Here is a 22581-nt window from a genome sequence, read left to right as displayed (position 1 = left end):
AATTTTCAGCAACAGGCCAGGCTGGTGAAGGTAGAGGTATGATCATGAAGTTCTGATTTAACTAACATTGGCTTAATCAAGACACTGAACGGGACAACACAAAAATGGTCTTCCCATCCAAAGTCCCAAAGCAGTTTACAGCCAAGGGAAGACTCTGAAGTATTGTCACTGTAATATCATGGCTGAGCCTCAAATAGCATAGTCTGAATCACAAGTTAATGATGTGGAGGAGCCGGTGTTGGACTGAGGAGAGCAAGGTTAAAAACCACACAACACCACGTTATAGTCCATGAGGTTTACTTGGAAGCACTAGCTTTCGGAGCGCTGTTCCTTCATCAGGTAGCTGTGGAGCAGGATCATAAGACACAGAATTTATAGCTAAAGATTACAGTGAGAGGAGATGGTGGAGGCAGCTACAATAGCAATATTGAAGAGGTATCTTGACAGATACATGAATAGGCAGGGAACAGATGGCTATGAGGCCTATCGGCAAAAGGCTTTTAGATTGGTGGGCCGAAGGGCCAGTTCCTGTGCTGTACTCTTCTTTGTTCACCCAACTTGGCCAATCCTTGAGCCCAGGCTTCCTGGATGGGTTTTCCAGCTGTCTGGTTGGATATCCATTTCTGCCAATTGGCTGAGTGATCAGACCATATCCAGGGGCCAACTGACCTTAGTTGGTTCCTGGCTGAGTCGTTTGGGGCTGGTTATTGGGAACTCACTGTCGTACCAGAGAGCCAGGGAGTGAAGAATGGGGGAGGAGGTGAGGAACTGGGGTGGTCTGATCAGCCGGCAATGTGGAGCCAGCTGTCTAGCGTTCCAGCAACTGGTGGGCACAACAGACGCAAACAACCTTTGGCAGCACAAGGCAGAGGGGCCTTGAGTAGACAGGTCCTCCCACTGAGAATATCTCTCATAGGAAGTGGTCAGAATTGTTTTAGTTGAGAGTTTATATGTAGCTGCAGGCAGCCCAGTGGTGATACGATGAGAAAGGTTAACATGGAAGACAGGCCTGGACTGTGTGATGCTGATACACGGTAATCATCTGATCCCCAAGTAGAAGGCTTTCTTGTTAAACACATGAGTCAGTGACATTAAACCGTCCGTTCTGACAGAGAGGCCGTACTGGTGTGTTACATCCCCCTAGCTACTTTATATGTTGGCTAGCCTTATTATAAAAAAAACGCAAGCTGAAAATGTATAATTGGCCATCTTTGACTTGCTTTCTGATGGAGGAGACTTATTGTAGAAGGAATTGGTTCAGCTGGTTTTGGTACCCGTCCTCCCTGTCTCTAACCCCTTGCTTGTGCGTGTTTTATTGATGAACAGGGTGGATGAAGAATGTGAAAGCAGAATTTGAAGCAGTCCGTTTTGGTGAGTAAGGTATTTTTTTAATTTGCCTGTTTCCTTGGTCTGTGTTCCAACTCTCAAAATGTGCCAATCTCTCCCGTCTCTGAGTACCGGGTTTGCCTTCCAGTTGAATTCCTGGTAGATAATACAATACAGTGCACTCTCACTCTCTCCCTACGATTACAGTACATAGTTGCAGTCTAAATGACAGTTGGTGATATAGTGTATGAAAGTCGGGAAGTTACACTGCATCTTCAATCTTACTTCAGACCACAGCTCGAATACTGAGCTGCATCCTGGTCACCACACTTTCAGGAAGGACTTGAGGCTCTGTCAGAGAGTGGAGAGCAGATTTATCAGAACAATACCACAGGTGAGGGAGTCTAGATCGAGAGGGGTTTGGAGGGATATGGGCCGGGTGCTGGCAGGTGGCACTAGATTGGGTTGGGATATCTGGTCGGCATGGACAGGTTGGACCGAAGCGTCTGTTTCAGTGGTGTACATCTCTATGACTCCAAGCTGCTGCTGTTGGAGCAAAGGAGACTGAGAGGAGATTGGATGGAGGTCAACAAGGTTCTGACAGGGTTTTCGGGAAGATGGACAGAGAAAAGCTGCTCCCAGTAGGCTGATGGCCAAGGACGAGGAGAGACAGGTTGGCGGTTTTGGGGAAGGGTTGCAGGGGAAGGCCAGTTTCATACAGCGGATGTAACTCCAGGCACGAAATGAAGACACAAATGGTTTTGAAAAGACGTTGAGTTACAGTTAGTAAGTTTGCAGATGACACCAAAATTGGAGGTGTAGTGGACAGCGAAGAGGGTTACCTCAGATTACAACAGGATCTTGACCAGATGGGCCAATGGGCTGAGAAGTGGCAGATGGAGTTTAATTCAGATAAATGCGAGGTGCTGCATTTTGGGAAAGCAAATCTTAGAAGGACTTATACACTTAATGGTAAGGTCCTCGGGAGTGTTGCTGAACAAAGAGACCTTGGAGTGCAGGTTCATAGCTGCTTGAAAGTGGAGTCGCAGGAAAATAGGATAATGAAGGCGGCATTTGGTATGCTTTCCTTTATTGGTCAGAGTATTGAGTACAGGAGTTGGGAGATCATGTTGCGGCTGTACAGGACATTGGTTAGGCCACTGTTGGAATATTGCGTGCAATTCTGGTCTCCTTCCTATCGGAAAGATGTTGTGAAACTTGAAAGGGTTTAGAAAAGATTTCCAAGGATGTTGCCAGGGTTGGAGGATTTGAGCTATAGGGAGAGGCTGAACAGGCTGAGGCTGCTTTCCCTGGAGCATCGGAGGCTGAGGGGTGACTTTATAGAGATTTACAAAATTATGAGGGGCATGGATAGGGTAAATAGACAAAGTCATTTCCCTGGCGTCAGGGAGTCCAGAACTAGAGGGCATAGGTTTAGGGTGAGAGAGGAAAGATATAAAAGAGACCTAAGGGGCAAAGTTTTCATACAGAGGGTGGTGCGTGTATGGAATGAGCTGCCAGAGGAAGTGGTGGAGGCTGGTACAATTGCAACATTTAAGAGGCATTTGGATGGGTATGTGAATAGGAAGGTTTGGAGGGATATGGGCCAGGTGCTGGCAGGTGGGACTAGATTGGGTTGGGATATCTGGTCAACATGGACGGGTTGGACCGAAGGGTCTGTTTCTGTGCTGTACATCTCTATGACTCTGAGTGGACACTCTTGGGAAATAAATGGATGGAATGAGGAAATAGGACTGATCGGATTGGTGTGCAAAAGGTTGGCATGGACTGAATGGGCAGAATAGCCTGCAGAGTGCCATATTGTTTTGTCATGGGATTGGGGTTAGTGTCCATTACGTATTTGCCATGTGTGTTGGTCTAGGCGATCCCTCCTTGTTGCAAATGTTCAGCTATCTTGATTGGATTGTTTTCAAGCCGCAGTTTAAAATTGAAATTTGTCGTGGGAACTGGAACGCTTCAGAAAGAAGTCCATCTCCTCTCTCGTCAGTTAATGATCGCAGATTCCATCAAATTTCACCAGACTCTCAAAGTCATGCTACCCCCGACCTGCTTTTTCTTTGGGAACTTAAGGAGCTGAAAATTGAAAAGAAGTCTCAAAAGTCCATCCAGCCTGTCCCCGAATTAATATCTCTCCGAGTTGTTATCTCCTCAATGATTCAGCCAGATCTCCCTGACAATCCATTCCACACATTTCCTCAGTGAAAAGGCATCTGTGTGTACACTGTACATTGTAAGCTTGAACCCACACCTCAGTACTCTGGTTTACAACAGCATGAAACTTCTTACTGGGTTCAGTTGAACGATTTTCTTAAGAATCTAGATAACATTGCTCCCCAGTGATAACAGCGTGGTCGGTAAGGCTGTATCACTGCCTGTACATTCTGGCTGAGTGATCAGAGCTGTAGAGGAGAAAGTGAGGTCTGCAGATGCTGGAGATCAGAGCTGAAAATGTGTTGCTGGAAAAGCGCAGCAGGTCAGGCAGCATCCAGGCAGCATCCTGAAGAAGGGCTTATGCCTGAAACGTCGATTCTCCTGTTCCCTGGATGCTGCCTGACCTGCGCTTTTCCAGCAACATATTTTCAGCTCTGATCAGAGCTGTACACTGCTCACTTGTGACTGTACCACTGCCTGTACATTCAGGTTGGAGTGATTAGAGCTGTACGCTGCTCACTGTGTGACTGTACAACTGCCTGTACATTCAGGCTGAGTGATCAGAGCTGCACGCTGCTCACTGTGTGACCGTACCACTGCCTGTACATTCAGATTGGAGTGATCAGAGCTGTACGCTGCTCACTGTGTGACTGTGCCACTGCCTGTACATTCAGGCTGGAGTGATCAGAGCTGTACGCTGCTCACTGTGACCATACCACTGCCTGTACATTCAGGTTGAGTGATCAGAGCTGTACACTGCTCACTTGTGACTGTACCACTGCCTGTACATTCAGCTTGGCGTGGTCAGAGCTGTGCACTGCTCATTGTGTGACTATTGCTGCCTGTACATTCAGGCTGAGTGATCAGAACTGTACACTGCTCACTGTGTGACTGTGCCACTGCCTGTACATTCAGGTTGGAGTGATCAGAGCTGTACGCTGCTCTCTGTGTGACTGTATTGCTGCCTGTACATTCAGGCTGAGTGATCAGAGCTGTACGCTGCTCACTGTGTGCCCGTACCATTGCCTGTACATTCAGGCTGAGTGATCAGAGCTGTACGCTGCTCACTTGTGACTGTACCACTACCTGTACGTTCATGCTGAGTGATCAGAGCTGTACACTGCTCACTTGTGACTGTACCACTGCCTGTACAGTCCCTTTGACGCTTTTTTAAAGTTGATTTTGTTTTTCTTGTTTCTGTTTTGCCCTTTCAGTTCCCCGGATTTTGTTTGATTCCTGGACATACCGTGACTATGAAAGTCTTTTTAACAGCGAGGATGAAATCGAAGAGCTCTCAGAAGCGTTGGTGCAGACAGCACAGGTCAGTGAGTCCCCCCTTCGGGAGCTATGCTTCCCCCTTGGCAGTCAGTTACCTGGGAAGGCAGTGGGATCTTTCCCCTTTCCCCACGTTGGCCATATACCTGAGAAAGCAGAGCGATCTCCTGGTGAGTTAGTTCCCTGAGGACCGTCAGCGGTTTCAAGCCGAGTAACGTAGTGGTTTAGATCTCTCCAACACCATTGCCATGAGGCTGCAGAACGTGGACCTGACCGGCTGGATGTTTGTGTAAAGTTGAAATATTGGTCAGGATTGGGAATGTTGGGCTAGGGCTGAGATAGATCGGGAATGTCAGGTTAAGGCCAGAGCGGTCTGGGGATGTCAGATGAGGGCAGTGGTGGACTGAGAATGTCAGGTGAGGGCCAGAGTTGAATGGGAATGCCACGTTGAGACCAGGATTCAACTGGGAATGTCAGATTAGGGCCGGAGTGAGGTGGAAGTGTCATGTTAGGGCCAGAGTGATCTGGGAATGTCAGATGAGGGCAGTGGTGGTTCAGGAACGTCGGGTGAGGGCCGGAGTGATCTGGGAACATCAGGTGAGGGCCGGTGTGGACTGGGAATGTTGGGTGAGGGCTGGAATGTACTGGGAATGTTTGGTTAGAGCCAGCATGGACTGGGAATGTCATGTGAGGGCCACTGTGAACTGGGACTGTCAGATGAAGGCCGGAGTGGACTGGGAATGTCGGGTGAGGACCAGGATGGACTGGGAATGTCCAGTTAGGACCGAGATAGTCCAGGAATGTCAGGTTCGGGCTGGGCTGGACTGGGAATGTCAGGTTAGGACTGGACTGGGAATGTCCAGACAGGTGCAGTAAGTCGCAGGAAGGCACTGAGCTTCACTTGGCCCAATGAGAAAAGTCTAAGGTGTGGGCAGTGCTGGTCCCAGGCCTACATCGTACCTGAACCCAGATGTGGAGGAGTTTGTCAATCCTGCTCAATCCCTAGGGGATGGCTCTTTGACCGAGGAAGTGATTAAACTTTGTGTACAGGCTTCTCCCGTTCAGAATGTCGGCCAGTGTATCCTGGGACAGTTACTCAGCGTCTGGGCCCTAAACCTGAGCGGTGATGGAGAGAGGGCCCGGGATGGCTTCGTATATCGTGAGTCACCGTCCATCTTCACACTGAGCCCCTCGAGGGAAGTCCCAGTTGAGTGAATCTCTCCCAGCAGCCGTTTTCCCGGTGGGAAGGGTTAGTGCAGCCATTACACAAGGAAGTGATCCTTTGTTTGCCCTGCTGTGCAGAGCATTGAGCTACTCGTGACCAACAAGGGCCATTTTATGGGGACTTAAAGCCGAGGCTGCCAGGTTGTGCATCAACCACTTTCAAACTCCGTTCACTGGGCTTGACCTCATCTGACTGACTGCTCTATACTGTCAATGCAATCATTTACTGTGGATTTGATCAAGTCGAGACATTTGTGAAGGTTTAGCCCATGTGTCCCGGTATTGTGTGAATGCTTTGGATATTAAAATGCCTAATTGCCCTCTCCTTTTATTATTTATCTGTTTTAAAAATGTATTGGACTGTGTTTTATGTGCTATGCTCATCTGTTCTTGACAATTTATTCCTTTTAGATTTCTATACTCTCTGTATTGAGCTTCAATCTCTCTGCTTCATTATGAATCCTACAACCGGGTGGCACGGTGGCTCAGCGGTTAGCACTGCTGCCTCACAGCGCCAGGGACCCGGGTTCGATTCCAGCCTCGGGCAACTGTCTGTGTGGAGTTTGCATGTTCTCCCCGTGTCTGCGTGGGTTTCTTCCCACAGTCACAAAGATGGTCAGGTGGATTGGCCGTGCTAAATTGCCCATAGTGATAGGTGCATTAGTCAGAGGGAAATGGGTCTGGGTGGGTTACTGTTTGGAGGGTCGGTGTGGACTTGTTGGGCCGAAGGGCCTGTTTCCACACTGGACGGAATCAAATTGTCACAAGCTTCCTTTTAAAATCTCATTTTAACCTCTGATTTTATAATCAAACAGGTACTCTAGTTATGAATTTATTTTCTTTCTGAACCTGGGAATGTAACTATTGTATGCCTGAGCAGTCTCCTCTCTGCGTGTCCTCATTGGTGACTTACTAGTTTTGGATTCCAGTCCACTTGAATTAGCTCATTTTTCACTTCTTTGACATTAGCCCTTTTCAGTTAAGTTTATTTTCGCTTGCTTTTACCTCCTCCTCTTCCATCGCACTCGCTGTCTGATCATGTTACAGTCGCTGTTTCCTAAACCCACAGTTTGTGTTTCAGTGGTACCTTTAATGTCACAGCACCCTCCGAGCTGCTTCATGGGGGGGCATTATAAAATGGTGCCATGTCGAGTAGTAGAGTCGTGGAAGCAGACTCTTTAGGCCAACTAGTCCACGCCGACCATGTTCTCAAACCAAGCTAGTCCCACCTCACTGCGTTTGGCCTGTATCCCTCCAAGCCTTTCCTATTCACATACCTAACCAAATATCTTTCTAATGTAACTATACCTGCATCCGTCACACCCTCTGTGTAAAAAAAAAAGTCCCTTAAATCCTTTTTAAATCTTTCTCCTCCCACCTTAAAAATGTTCCCCCTAGTTATGAATTTCCCTCACGATTTTAACAAAGGTCGCCTCTCAACGTCCTGCGCTCCAGTGGAAAAAAATCCTGTTCTTTCCAGCCTCTCCTTATAACTCAAACCCTCCATTCCCGACAATATCCCGGTAAATCTTCTCTGAGCCCTCTCCAATTTGGTTAGATAACTGAAAGCTTTGTCAAAGAGGTAGTTTTTAAGGAGTGTCTCGGAGGAGAAAGAGTAGAGAGACCCACACACTCAGTTAGGGAGCACAAACAGTGGCTTCCACCTGCACACTATCTAAATGAGGAAAGGTCAACTCATCCAGACATGTGTCACAGCAACGACAGGAAATGACCAATCATTGTGAGAGAATTAAACTAGTACACCTTGATGGATGGTGAAGTTACCACCGCTGAATCTCCTACTATCGACCTCCGGGGTGGGGGGGGCAAACCAATGACTACAAACTGAACTAGAGTAGCCAGACAAATACACTCTCCAAAGCCTGTCCACCATCTCCAAGGCACGAGTCAGGAGTGTGATGGCACACTCCCCACTTGCCTGGAAAGGTTCATTCCTTAGCTGTCGCTGGGTCAAAATCCCAAAATTCCCGCATACAGCCTGGAGCTGGTGATGGCTCACCAACAGGATGGGCCATAATATTTCCAGGGGCATCCACGTGCTTTCTAGGTATTTAATAAACGCTCCCCCAATGTAACATGCTCCCCTAGCCCCTCTTCATTCCCCAGAACCGCTTCCTCTCTCTGTAAACGGACGACACTGTGCAGGAAAGGTCTTGGACACAAATATCCAGGAATTCCTTTCCCTGTACCCTGTCGCTATCTCAGTCCATGTTATACTAATTAAAGTTCCAATTATCACTGCTATATCGTTCATACGTTCTCTGTAATTTTCCAGCTCTGATTCTCTCCTGTTGTTTGGTGAGACCAGTGTTATACAGTAACATAACAGCTTCTTTAATGTTCCTGGATTTGTGCTAAGTAGACACTGACCTTAGCTGCTGAATCATATTACTCCTCTCCAGTGGTCTGGTAGTTTCCATGATGATTACTTCCACCGTACCCACCGCTCATGCCCGAAACGTCGATTCTCCTGCTCCTTGGATGCTGCCTGACCTGCTGCACGTTTCCAGCACCACATTTTCAGCTCGTACCTATCATTTCCCTGAATAATGTGTAAACTGATGTTTGTGAGCCCAGTCTGCCCGCCTTGGAGCCAGGTCTCAATCACTGCTGATATATCCTAGTCACATGGTGGAACATTCCTGCAGCTCATTAAATCCATCTTAGCCTATTTCTCATTCGGCCCACGCCAGATCCCTCCTACTCTAACTCCCATTCTCTGCCAATATTTCAGGAAAAAGTGAGGACTGCAGACGCTGGGGATCAGAGTCGAGTGTGTGTTGCTGGAAAAGCACAGCAGGTCAGGCAGCATCCGAGGAGCAGGAGAATCGATGTTTCGGGCAAAAGCTCTGCATCGGGAAAGAGCCTCATGCCTGATGAAGAGCATATGCCTGAAACATCGATTCTCCTGCTCCTCAGACCCTGCCTGACTTGCTGTGCTTTTCCAGCAAGTTTAATATTGTCCTCGGTAAACCTTTCTGTCCCAGTTCTGTTGACATGCCACCTGTCCTTCTTCAAGCCTGAAATGTATATGCCTTTGTACCTCCTTATATACACATTTGATTGTTTACTTTTGATCATTTCCACCCCCACCAGGCTGAGGAGTTTGATGGCTTTGTCTTGGAGGTATGGAGTCAACTTGGTGGTCAGAAACGCAAGTAAGTGAAGTTACATTTGTTGTGAGCTTTGAGGTTGTGAGAGATTATTTGTCTGATGCATCTTATCTTCCGCAGTTTTCTATCAAAGGTTTAATTATTAAGAGGAGAATTGCAAGTCCTTTTGACCATCGAGTCAAACAGCGTGGAAACAGACCCTTTGGTCTGACTCCCCTACGTCCACCAGGTTTCCCGAACTCAACGAGTCTCATTTACCTGCATTTGGCCCAAATCCCTTTAAACCTTTCCTATCAATGTAGCTGTCCAAATATCTTCTAAATGCTGTCATTGTAGCAGCCTCTGACAGCTCATTCCACACTCGCACCACCCTCTTTGTGAGTAGGTTGTTCCTCAGGTCCCTTTTAAATCTTTCCCCTCTTGCCTTGAACCCATGCCCTCTAGTGAAAGGACCTTTGCCATTCACCTTATCTGTGCCTGTCATGATTTTCTAAACCTCTACAAGATCACCCCTCAGCCTCCAATCCTTCAGTGACAAAAGTCTCAGCCTATCCAGCCTCTCCTTATTACTCAAACACTCCAGTTCCAGTAACATCCTGGTAAACCCTTTTTTTTTGGACCCTTTCCAGCTTACTAACATCCTTCCTCTATCAGGGCAACCATCTATGACCACTTAACCAGAGATGCATGCAGTTGTCAGAGAAATTGATTGGCTATCCTACTCATTGAGCTTGTCGAGTAGAATTTATGATCTTGCTGTAACAAATGCTCAGAGAATATTGAGTGGGTGTTTGAGATATTTATAGAGGCTGCTTCTACAGCACCCTTCCTGTATTGCAGTATGACAGGTACGATCATTATTAATCCACAGTATAAACCTGTTTCCCAGTAATATAATGGACTTTTATAATAAAAGGTTTAGAATATACAAGTTGAGCAGTCCCCCTGCAATACTACAGTCTTAGTTCATAAGATGAGAAGGTTTTACACTCGAAGGATGATTTGTCTTTGATGTGTGTTAAGTGTGCATGAAGCGTATGCAGGTGCCAGTTACTTGCCTGGGCTCCAGACTTAAATATGTAGATGTTGTGTTAGAAAGTGTCGACTTGTCACATGTAACTTTGTAAATACGCAGCAAACTATCTATTAACTGGCACCTAAGGGACCAGGAGAGTGCCAGTTTAACAGGTATTTCAGTTGATCCACAATAGAGCCCCGCATAATCAATGTGAAAACGCGCCCTAACTTTTTAAAAACTGTGGAAAGTCTGCGTTGCTGGCTAGCCAGCAGTTGCCTTCGATAAGGTGGTGGTGAGCTGCCTTCTTAAACCCCTAGCCAATAGGAGCGTAATGCATACATGTCGCTGTGATACTTTATTTACAGCAGAATGCAACGTTTCCTTAAATAAAACTTAACGGCAGAGGGCCTCCTCACTCGTACCCACAACTGACTATTCGAACACTGTAATAATACAGTCGACTTCTGGCATATAATTTTTAGTCAGTTTATCAAGAATGCCCATTCATAAGGTGCTGGTTTAAACAAAGTTTGCCGTAACTACAAAAGGGTGTAAAGATTAGATTCCCTACAGTGTGGAAACAGGCCCTTCAGCCCAACAAGTCCACACCGACCTGCCGAAGCGTAACCCACCCATGCCCCCCTACATTTACCCCTTTACCTAACACTATGGGCAATTTAGTGTGGCCAATTCACCTAAGCTGCACATCTTTTGGACTGTGGGAGGAAACCGGAGCACCCGGAGGAAACCCACACAGACACGGGGAGAACGTGCAAACTCCACACAGTCAGTCGCCTGAGGCGGGAATTGAACCCGGGTCTCTGGCGCTGTGAGGCAGCAGTGCATACCACTGTGCTACCGTGCTGCTCCAGGTCTGTCCTTCACCACCTGTCGCAGAACCTTGTAGACTTACAAAATGAGTCGGACTGGAAGCTGCAACCCTGCTAGCCGTGGGCAGACAGCAGATGTAACTGGTTGGGGTCTGATTCCTGCATAGTACACAGTGTTGGAACTGTAAGTACCAGCAGCACAATGAATTGGATGTGTGGCTGTGTCCCTATATAAAGGAAAACAAGGTCTGACTTTGGCCTTGACAACTTGCGATGGAAAGAAAGGATCTTGTCACACAAATACTCATGGTGCAGCGAGTGGTTCCTTGAGAGAGAGATCCTGATCAGATATCTGCTGCCTCAGGAAAATAAGCCTTGGGGGAGGTGTGGGCAATAATAGTTTTCCCATCAACGTTCATGCAGCAAGCGGGGCATTCTGACAGAGAGCCGATGTTTGTCAGATTTTAAAATGGTCAAGTCACCGGGTGCTGGCATCACTGAAACGGAGGGGTTAGAGACGAACACGATGAGGAGGTTGCAAGTGTCCTGTCAGTCCTGGCCTATACAGCAGAGGACAGAAGTGTAACAGGAATCCCAGAATACCCAATCGAGCTGCCTGAAACAGGAAGGTAGGGTCCCCAAACTAATAAAAGACCCAGGAGGTTTGGGAGAATGGTGGCAATAATGAATTTGAACATATTTTACTTGTCAGATAGTTTTAGTCCTGTGATGCCTTGCGCAGTTTTAGATATTATTTGCAGCTCAAAGATATGTGTAACAGATTGGTTAGAGTATTACAGTGATTTATTGAATAATGACATTTGGAACAAAGTTAAGTCACATAAATGTCATGCCTGCTTTGTGTGTGGTGTTGAGAACACATTGAAGTGACTGAGGGGAAGTGTAGTTCTATGTACAGTAACTGGGGTAAGCAGAGATCTTGTCTCCTGTGAGATACTTGCGTTGTTGAGTAAATCTTTCAGAGAAGCATAAATGAAACGTGACAGGAGCATAAGGCAGTTAATGTTTGTGAATCTACGGTTTACCCAGTCATGACTTCATTGTGAATACAGACCAAAACTCGGATGTTTCTGATCAGGGCTGGACAGACATTAGTGACATCAGGGAATGAGGATCTGAGGAAAAAAACGTTGCTTGTTTTTTCAGTTACATAATTCAAATTATTCAACTCCACAAACATTAAGTAAGAGCTGCAGGTAACAGTATTTGTGATGAAGAGTACGTAGGACAAAGATGATGGAAGAGATTATTGCGAATGGACCTGGGTTCAATTCCCGACTCAGGCGACTGACTGTGTGGAGTTTGCGCATTCTCCCCGTGTCTGCGTGGGTTCCCTCCGGGTGCTCCGGTTTCCTCCCACAGTCCTAAGATGTACAGGTCAGGTGAACTGGCCACGCTAAATTGCCCGTAGTGTCAGATGCATTAGGGGTAAATATGGGGAATGGGTCTGGGTGGGTTACTCTTCGGAGGGTCGGTGTGGACTTGTCGGGCCGAAAGGCCTGTTTCCATACGGTAGGGAATCTAATCTAATCTAATCTTTTAAGTTCTTGTGTGAGATGTGGATACTATGGGTGAGCTGACCTTGAACTGATGGGTTTTCTCAGCTGTGCCAGAGGGCAGTCAGGAGTCAACCCAATGGTGTGGCGTCGGAGTCACACTGGGATTAAATTCACAGGAGGACAAGAGTGAACCAAACGGGTTTTTACAAAGGCTGCATGCTCTGAATTAGACTGGTTTTCATTTCTAATACTTATTAAATGTAAATTTCACCATCTATTGTGGTTGTATTCGAACATTAACCTGGGGTTGTGAAGGTCAGGGACACAAACCACTGCTTTCTATGTTACAGCTTGGCTTGAAAGTTGGAAGATGCCACCATATTGTATAATAAGACTTCCATTAGTACAAGACTTTGAGATATTGCCAGAAGGTACAAGACATTCTACATTTTGGTGGGTCCCCCAAAAGCCAGGGTTGGTAAGTATAGCTGGTTGGAGATAGTGAGAACTGCAGATGCTGGAGAGTCCGAGTGAAGCTGGAAAAAAGCATATCAGGTCAAGCAGCATCAGGGAAGAAGGGAGTCGATGTTCCAAGTCGGAACCTTTCATCAGGATTCCGACCCCCCCCCAAAGGGCAGATCATGAATTGAATGATAATTTGAAAGCAAATGGGGGAAATTCTTTTTGCAGAGAGTGGGTCTAGAATGGACTGCACTGCCCGAGAGAATGGTGGAGGCAAAGTCAGTTGAAGCATCCCAAAGGGAATGGTCTACAAAGGTAGCATGGGTGAGGTTATAGGGAGAAGATGGCAGGATGGATGTAAGGGATTTGGAGAGCCAGTTAGAAGGCAAAATGGCCTCCTCCAGTCCAGTGCTGGACTAACTCAGTGAGAGCTTGGTGAGCCCCATTACTATTCTACAGATTCATTGAATAAACTGACTGTAAATTACAGTCAGTCACATTACTGAGCACCTACTGTGCAACAGCATTCCAACATATAACTGTGGTGGATGCCTGCTATCTGGTTGTGTGCTGCATGGTATCTGACTGGCTCACTACAATACACATTGTCACAGTACAGCACTCAGACAATGACCTAATTCTGTGCTGTGTGTTACCTGACTATTGAATGGTGTGTGTTCTGTCTGTCTTGCTGTGTGTATCTGACTGTGTTATTGAATGGTATGTCCTGTCTGTCTTGCTGTGTAGTGTGTGTTATCTACCTCTTGTGGTAGTATGCTGTGTCTGACTGTGTAGCTGTATATGTTTACGATGGGTGTTTCTGACAGGGCCAGTGCCCGTTGCCTTTTCTCAGTGTTTCTGTCATAGTGACTCTTGATCCTCCATGGAGTACCCAGCACATAGTGAGACCAGTTGGTCTAACAGCTGATGTCAACCTTTCTGCCCAGTACAGCCCTCCTCCCAGCATGCTTCATCTGGCCGTCTCAATATCTCTTTCATTTGCTTCCCCCCGCAAAAAATGACATTTTACCTCAGTGTCAGTTTTCAGAGGAGAGTATGTGAGTGCCGAGTCGTTGCTGACCTGTTTTGAGTTTCTGGCTGTTTTGGACTCAATACATATTTGCCAACATGTTGACCCTTATTTTATAGGCATGTAATGTGCATAGCCGGGTGGATATGGGGATTAAAAACAGAAAATAGGAACACGAGTAGGCCATTCAACCCATCGAGCCTTCCCCTGCTATTCCACGCAGCTGACCTTCTACCTCGACACACTCTCCCCTCGTTCCTCGACATCTTTAGCTTCCAGAAATATTTTTGTTTCTTAAATATATTAATTGAACCAGTTTCTACTGCATTCTGTGGGAACGAATTCTCCAGGTTTGCTACCATCTTGCTTGAAGATATTTCTCCACATCTCAGTCCTAAATGGCTTTACCCTGTATCCTGACTGAAGAACACCTGATTCTGGGCTCACTAGTCGGAGGAAACATTCTCCAGTGCATCCAGTGAGTCCAGCTTTGCCAGAATTTAACATGTCTTAATGTGGGCCCATTTCATTCTCCAGTGAATACAGCCCCAAGTGATCTGGTTTCTCCTCGCAAGACTGACCTGTCGTCCCAGGAAGCAAACTGGTGAACCTCCACTGCATTCCCCGCTATGGCAAATATCTCCTTCCTTAAAGTGAGGAGGGCAAAACTGTACGCAACACTGAGAGTGGTCCCACCCAAGTCACTACAGCTGCAGTAAATCTCCCTTCCCCTGGACTGCAATCCTCTTGCAATGAATGCCAAATATTATTTGCCTCCGAACTGCCTTTGGTACCCACCTGGATATAATTGGCCGTGTTCGCTGCGGTTGGGTTTTGATGGAGTGTTGCTGTGCAGTTTGGAATCCTGACTCACAACACCCAAGCACCAATAACTGCGACTGTCGTTGGGAGGGAGGAATGCTTCAGCCCTTACGGCAGTTTTTTATTGAACTGTGGAGTTCTGAGGTGCTCTGTAGGTCTGGGGAAGAAAAAAGAGTTTCTCCTGCAGTCAGCTCCTCTCCTCACAGACTGTATGTGTGTGCGTGTCAGTCAAAGGCAGTTGGATTAAAAACTGTTCTGATTTGAGTATTTGGCTAGCCATGCTGTATTCCAGCAAGCATCAGCAGCTTCCTCTGTTCAGAGATTCACATCAGAGCTTGTGTCTTTCAGGCTGGGTGTTGACATTGATTGAGGTCAGCTTCAGTCCGTTTAATAATGGAAGTGGAAAGGTTCCTATCCTTGACTGGTGATGAGCTGCCTCTGGTGCTCAGCCCGGTCTCGTGCATCTGTGATGAGCTGGCTTCTGTTACTGTATCCTGTCAGCTCATGCTCACTGACCTACACCTCACAGGACAGCAGAACCTTGCTTTTCAACAGCGGACTCTTATATGGGTCTGAGTGTAAGACTATAAAACAGAGCAGGTAGACGGAAGTGGGGACAGCAGATGCTGAAGATTAGAGTAGTGCTGGAAAAGCATCTGAGGAAGGCATTCCTGATGAAGGGCTTTTCCAGGATTCCTAATGAAGGGTTTTTTGCCGAAGCGTCGATTCTCCTGCTCCTCGGAAGCTGCCTGACCTGCTGTGCTTTTCCAGCACCACTCTTAATCTTGACCATAAAACAGAGCAGCCGGATTCGGCCTGTTGAGCCTGTTCTGCCGTTCAATTGTGGCTCATAAGTTTCTCAACCTCACTCTCCTGCCTTCTCCCCGTTCCCCTTGATCCTGTTACTAATCAAGAACCTGTCAATCTCTGTCTTAAACACACTCACTGACATGGCCTCCACATCCTTCTGTGGCAATGAGTTCCACAGATGCTCCACCCACTGGCTGAAGAAATTCCTCCTCATTTCAGTTTGAAAGGGTTATCCCTTCACTCTGAGTGAGGCTGTCTCCTCTGGTCCTCGTCTCTCTGACTAGTAGAAACATCATCTCCCCAACCACTCTATCCAGACCTCTCAGTATTATGTAAATTTTAATGAGATTCCCCCTCATCTTTGTAAACTCTTATCGAGTACAGACCCAGAGCCTTCAACTGTTCCTCACATGACAAGGCCTTCATCCCCGGGATCATTTTTGTAAGCCTCCTCCAGAATCCCTCCAAGGCCAGCACATCCTTCCTCGGACACAAGGCCTAAAGCTGCTCACCGTATTCTGAATGCAGTCTGGCCATAGCCTTGTACAGCCTCAGCAGTACATCCCTACTCTTGTATTCTAGTCCCCCCGAAATGAATGCTAACATTGTATTTGCCTTCCTAACTGCAGACTGAACCGTACGTTATCCTGTTCTAGGACTCCGAAGCCCCTTTGTAGTTCATATTTCTGAAGCCTTTCCCCATTTAGAAAATCCTCACGCTTTCCTATATTGTGTTCCATCTGCCACTTCTTTTCCCGCTCTGCTCAGCTGTCCAAGCCCTTCTGCAGCCTCCCTGTTTCCTCAATACGACCTGTCCCTCCATCCATCTTTGTGTCATTTGCAAATTGAGCAACAACGCCCTCCGTTCTTTTGTCCAGGTTGTTAATGTATAATGTGAATAGTTCTGATCCCCACACTTAGCCCTGCGGAACTCTACCAAGTCACCAGGTGCCGTCTTGAAAATGGCCCCTTTATTCCTACACTCTGCCTGCTGCTGGTCAAGCAATTCTCTGTCCACGCCAGTACCTCGTCCTGAACACTGTGGACTCTTAGCTTATTTAGCAGCCTCCTGTGCAGCACCTTGTCAAAGGCGTTCTGGAGATTTAAATAAATCACATCCAGTGGCACTCCTCTGTCTAACTTGCTTATTATCTCCTCAAAGAATTCTCACAGATTTATCAGGCATGACATTCCCTTGACAAAGCCACATTGATTCAGTCCAATTTTACCACATGCGTCCGCGTACTCCTGAATCTAGTCCTTAATAATGGACTCTAAAATCTTACTAATAACCGATGTCAGGCTAACCAGCCTATAGGTTCCTGTCTTCTGCCGCCCTCCCTCTCTGTGTGTGTCTGTCTGTCTCTCTCTCTCTGTCTGTCTCTCTCTCGCTCTCTCCCCGTCTCACTCCCTCTCTCTCCCCGTCTCTCTCCCTCTCTCTCCCCATCTCATCCCTCTCTCTGCAGACACTGTTGTTTGAATTTCTTGGTTACTTAGACACTTATTATAACACTGCCTGTTCAGTCAGTAGTGGTGCCAATCCAGAGAATACACTCTGTACATTTACTATCCCTGATACATCGTGCAGATGATAGTCAACATTGAGGAGAGCTGAATCATCTGTTGGATGAATTTAACTCGGTGTTATATTAATTCACACTTATCAAAAACTAGGAATTATCCCTCAGTGAATAAACAGTGCTTAAAAATAGGTATTTCTATAATCTTCAGATTCACCAAATCCAAACCCAACTCTCGGTTTAGTATGGAGAAAGTGAGGACTGCAGATGCTGGAGACCAGAGTTGAAAAGTGTAGTGCTGGAAAAGCGCAGCAGGTCAGGCAGCATCCAATGAGCAGGAGATCCTCGGATGCTGCCTGGCCTGCTGCGCTTTTCTAGCACCACACTTTTCAACTCTCAGTTTAGTATACTTGGTTAGCATGGCTGGGTTGGACCGAAGGGACTATTTCCATGCTGTATACCTCTGAATCTATCAGCAGAAATGGCACTGGGCTGAGTCTGGGCCTGTGGCCTGTAGAAATCTGTACTGAATCGCCCAGGGTGATACATGTGAAAGAGAGCACTGTCAGGTATCTGGAAGATTGCTGGCCTTCACTATCGGAGGAAGTGCTCAGCACTACCCTGAGTCTGAGTAACGGTTCTTGTATTGCCTTCTGTCGGAATGTGTTGAGGGAAGCTGAAACATCGGAATTAATTCTGGGTGTCGGCAAAGATCTGGAGACTGATTCTAATGAATGGCAATGTTTCGGGTCTGTTTGTTATTCTGGGACAGCAGTGAGGTTACTCTCTCTCTCTGATTAATGAGCTGAGGGGTTTTTTTTTCCTGTATCTCCCTGAAATATGTCAGGGTGTTTAAACACTGTGAAGCAATCAGTCTCTCCCTGATCTACAGTGGACTGATCTGTTATTCCTGATGCAACATGGACAGAGGAAACAAACTAGTCCATTAAAGCACCTTTCCCCCAAGCTAAGCTCACTCTCTGTCCATCACTGTCACTGATGAACTTGCTCACTTATTCCTACCTTGAATCCAGGCATGGATTCTCCCAGGCCGAAGGTCCTGGCTGGTCAGGCCGGAGTCACACTTTCCATTCACACTTGGCCTGTGTTGAGCTCAGTACCTATCCACCTATTCTGAGTGATGGGAGGCTGAGCTGAATCATTTAAAGCTCACCTTTATGTCCAGAATTAGCTGATTAGATTCCCTACAGTGTGGAAACAGGCCATTTGGCCCAACAAGTCCAGGCTGACCCTCCGAAGAGTAACCCACCCAGACCCATTCACCTACACCTACCCCTGACTAATGCACTTTACACTATGGACAATTTAGCACGGCCAATTCACCTAGCCTGCACATCTTTGGACTGTATGAGGAAACCAGAGGAAACCCACGCAGACACTGAGAGAATGTCCACTCAGGAATCGAAGCCGGGTCCCTGGTGCTGAGAGGCAGCAGTGTTAACCACTAAGCCTCCGTGCCCCCCAGAGTTGTAATACTTTCATTACATGGGGCAATATATATATTAACATCTTGACAGTCTTGGCGCTGGCTTCACCCAGACGAGGGTCTATCTTCCTGTCAGTATGTTGCTGGAGGCGTTTGTCTGATTCTGTTTGCAATGTCGGATTCACATGATTTCTGTAGGTGCTGCGATGTGATTTGGAATCAGAGAATCATACAGTATAGCAGAGGCCCTTTGACCCATTGAGTCTGTACTGACAAAAATACACCAGCACCTACTCCAGTCCCACTTTCCCACACTAGACCAATGGCTTTGAATGTTATTACATTTCAAGTATTTTTTAAAGTTTGTGAGGTTTCCTGCCTCAGGGGAAATATAGAGTAATAGGTTAGGGGAATGGGTCTGGGTGGGATACTCTTCAGAGGGTTGGTGTGGACTTGTTGGGCCAAATGGCCTGTATCCACACTGTAGGAATTCTATGTACCAGTTGCCCTTATCCTTCTAAATACTGGTGGCAGTGGTGGTGAGCTGGAAAGATGCTATCTGAGAATCTTTAGTGAATGTTGGCTGTACATCTTGTAGATAGTATGTGCTGCTGTTATCGAATGTTAGTGCAATTGGGGACTATTCCATCAGACTCCTGACTTGTGCCTTGTAGATGGTGGACAGACTTTGGGGAGTCAGGAGGGGAGTTATTCTTTCAGTATTCCCAGTCTCTAACCCACTGTTGTAGGCACTGTTTATGTGGCGAGTCAATGGTAACCCCCAGGATAGTGGTACTGGGAGGAGTGAATATTGGTAATACCACTGTATGTACAGTGGTTAGATCATCTCTCATTGGTGACAGTCATTACCTGGCATTTCGGTGGCACAAGTGTAACCTCCCACATGTCTGTCTAAGCCTGCATATTGTACAGATCTTGCTGCCAGTCAGATATCCCAACCCAATCTAGTCCCACCTGTCTGCACCCGGCCCATATCCCTCTAAACCCTTCCTATTCATATACCCATCCAGATGCCTCTTAAATGTTGCAATTGTACCAGCCTCCGCCACTTCCCCTGGCAGCTCACTCCATACACGTACCACCCTCTGCGTGGAAAAGTTGCCCCTTAGGTCTCTTGAATAGCTTTGACCTCTCACCTAAACCTATGCCGTCTAATTCTGGACTCCCCCACCCCTGCACTCCAAGGTCTCTTTGTTCAGCAACACTCCCTAGGACCTTACCATTAAGTGTATAAGTCCTGCTAAGATTTGCTTTCCCAAAATGCAGCATTTATCTGAGTTAAACTCCATCTGCCACTTCTCAGCCCATTGGCCCATCTGGTCCAGATCCTGTTGTAATCTGAGGTAACCTTCTTCGCTAGGAGAAAGTGAGGACTGCAGATGCTGGGGATCAGAGCTTAAAAATGTGTTGCTGGAAAAGCACAGCAGGTCAGGCAGCATCAAAGAAGGAGAATCGACGTTTCGGGCATAAGCCCTTTTTCTGGAAAAACCTAACCCTCTTCGCTGTCCACTACACCTCCAGTTTTGGTGTCATCTGCAAACTTACTAACTGTACCTCTTATGCTCGCATCCAAATAATTTATGTAAATGACAAAAAGTAAAGGGCCCAGCACCAATCCTTGTGGCACTCCACTGGTCACAGGCCTCCAGTCTGAAAAACAGCACTCCATCACCATCCTCTGTCTTCTACCTTTGAGCCAGTTCTATATCCAAATGGCTAGTTCTCCTTGTATTTCGTGAGATTAGATTACATTACAGTGTGGAAACAGAACCTTCGGCCCAACAAGTCCACACTGACCCGCCGAAGCGCAACCCACCCATACCCCTACATTTACCCCTTACCTAACACTATGGGCAATTTAGCATGGCCAATTCACCTGACCTGCACATCTTTGGACGGTGGGAGAAAAACGGAGCACCCGGAGGAAACCCACGCAGACACTGGGAGAACGTGCAAACTCCACACAGACAGTTGCCTGAGGAGGGAAATGAACCCAGGTCTCTGGTGCTGTGAGGCAGCAGTGCTTACCACTGTGCCACCGTGCCGCCCATAGATCTAAGCTTGCTAATCGGTCTCCCAGGGGGATCCGCGTCGAACTCCTTACTGAAGTCCATATAGATCACATCTACCGCTCTGCCCTCATCAATCCTCTTTGTTACTTCTTCAAAAAAACTCAATCAAGTTTGTGAGACATGATTTCCCACCCACAAAGCCATGTTGACTATCCCTAATCAGTCCTTGCCTTTCCACATACATGTACATCCTGTCCCTCAGGATTCCTTCCAACAATTTGCCCACCACCGAGGTCAGGCTCACAGATCTATAGTTCTGGACTACTTCAGTATCTGAGGAGTTGGGAATGGTGCTGAACAGTGTGCAATCATCAGTGAACATCCCCATTTCTGAACTTTGGATGGAGGGAAGGACATTGGGGAAGCAGCAAAAGGTTGAAAAAGCACAGCAAGTCAGGCAGCATCTGAGGAGCAGGAGAATCAACGTTTTGGGCTTCATCAGGAATGAGGCTTGTGGGTCAGGGTGGGGGATGCTGAGAAGTAAATGGGAGGCAGGGTGGGGCTGGGAGGGAAGGTTCCTGAGAATGTGATAGGTAGATCACGGTGGGGAAGGTGATAGCTGAGAGTGTGATAGAGGGATGAAGGTGGGGGAAGGTAATAGCTGAGAGTGTGATAGAGGGATGAAGGTGGGGAAGGTAATAGCTGAGAGTGTGATAGAGGGATGAAGGTGGGAAGGGTGATAGCTGAGTGTGTGATGGGAGGACGGTGGGGAAGGGTGATAGCTGAGAGTGTGATAGAGGGATGAAGGTGGGGAAGGTAATAGCTGAGAGTGTGATAGAGGGATGAAGGTGGGGAAGGTAATAGCTGAGAGTGTGATAGAGGGATGAAGGTGGGGAAGGTAATAGCTGAGAGTGTGATAGAGGGATGAAGGTGGGAAGGGTGATAGCTGAGTGTGTGATGGGAGGACGGTGGGGAAGGTGATAGCTGAGAGTGTGATAGAGGGATGAAGGTGGGGAGGGTGATAGCTGAGTGTGTGATAGAGGGATGAAGGTGGGGAGGGTGATAGCTGAGTGTGTGATGGGATGACGGTGGGGAGGGTGATAGTTGAGAGTGTGATAGAGGGATGAAGGTGTGGAAGGTAATAGCTGAGAGTGTGATAGAGGGATGAAGGTGGGGAGGGTGATAGCTGAGTGTGTGATAGGGGGATGACGGTGGGGAGGGTGATAGCTGAGAGTGTGATAGAGGGATGAAGGTGGGGAGTGTGATAGCTGAGAGTGTGATAGAGGGATGAAGGTGTGGAGGTGATAGCTGAGAGTGTGATAGAGGGATGAAGGTGTGGAGGGTGATAGCTGAGAGTGTGATAGAGGGATGAAGGTGGGGAAGGTAATAGCTGAGAGTGTGATAGAGGGATGAAGGTGTGGAGGTGATAGCTGAGAGTGTGATAGAGGGATGAAGCTGGGGAAGGGGATAGCTGAGTGTGTGATAGAGAGATGAAGGTGGGGAAGGGGATAGCTGAGAGTGTGATAGAGGGATGAAGATGGGGAGGGTGATAGCTGAGAGTGTGATAGAGGGATGAAGGTGGGAAGGGTGATAGCTGAGAGTGTGATAGAGGGATGAAGGTGGGGAAGGGGATAGCTGAGTGTGTGATAGGGGGATGTAGGTGGGGAGGGTGATAGCTGAGTGGGAGATAGGGGGATGAAGGTGGGGAGGGTGATAGCTGAGAGTGTGATAGAGGGATGAAGTTGTGGAGGTGATAGCTGAGAGTGTGATAGAGGGATGAAGCTGGGGAAGGGGATAGCTGAGTGTGTGATAGAGAGATGAAGGTGGGTTAGGTAATAGCTGAGTGTGTGATAGAGGGATGAAGGTGGGGAGGGTGATAGCTGAGAGTGTGATAGAGGGATGAAGGTGGGGAGGGGATAGCTGAGAGTGTGATAGAGGGATGAAGATGGGGAGGGTGA

At 47.3% G+C, this 22581-nt stretch overlaps 1 protein-coding gene across 1 annotated transcript in view; it reads left to right on the top strand.

The window, feature by feature from the left end:
• The window catches only part of LOC122547515 (chitinase domain-containing protein 1-like), a 49406-nt gene that overhangs the window by 6631 nt on the left and 20194 nt on the right, over positions 1 to 22581 (top strand). The window contains exons 4-6 of the mRNA XM_087996797.1: positions 1327 to 1371; positions 4713 to 4819; positions 9115 to 9176. Of these exons, the coding sequence (XP_087852923.1) occupies positions 1327 to 1371; positions 4713 to 4819; positions 9115 to 9176 (214 nt within the window). The remainder of the gene's footprint in view (positions 1 to 1326; positions 1372 to 4712; positions 4820 to 9114; positions 9177 to 22581) is intronic.

The sequence above is a fragment of the Chiloscyllium plagiosum genome, unplaced genomic scaffold (genome assembly GCF_037043375.1).
Source record: "Chiloscyllium plagiosum isolate Xiang-an unplaced genomic scaffold, Cpla_swu_hap1 HiC_scaffold_18, whole genome shotgun sequence".
NCBI lineage: Eukaryota > Metazoa > Chordata > Chondrichthyes > Orectolobiformes > Hemiscylliidae > Chiloscyllium > Chiloscyllium plagiosum.
Note: the sequence above shows the minus strand (reverse complement) of the source record. Positions and strands in the feature narration are given on the sequence as shown.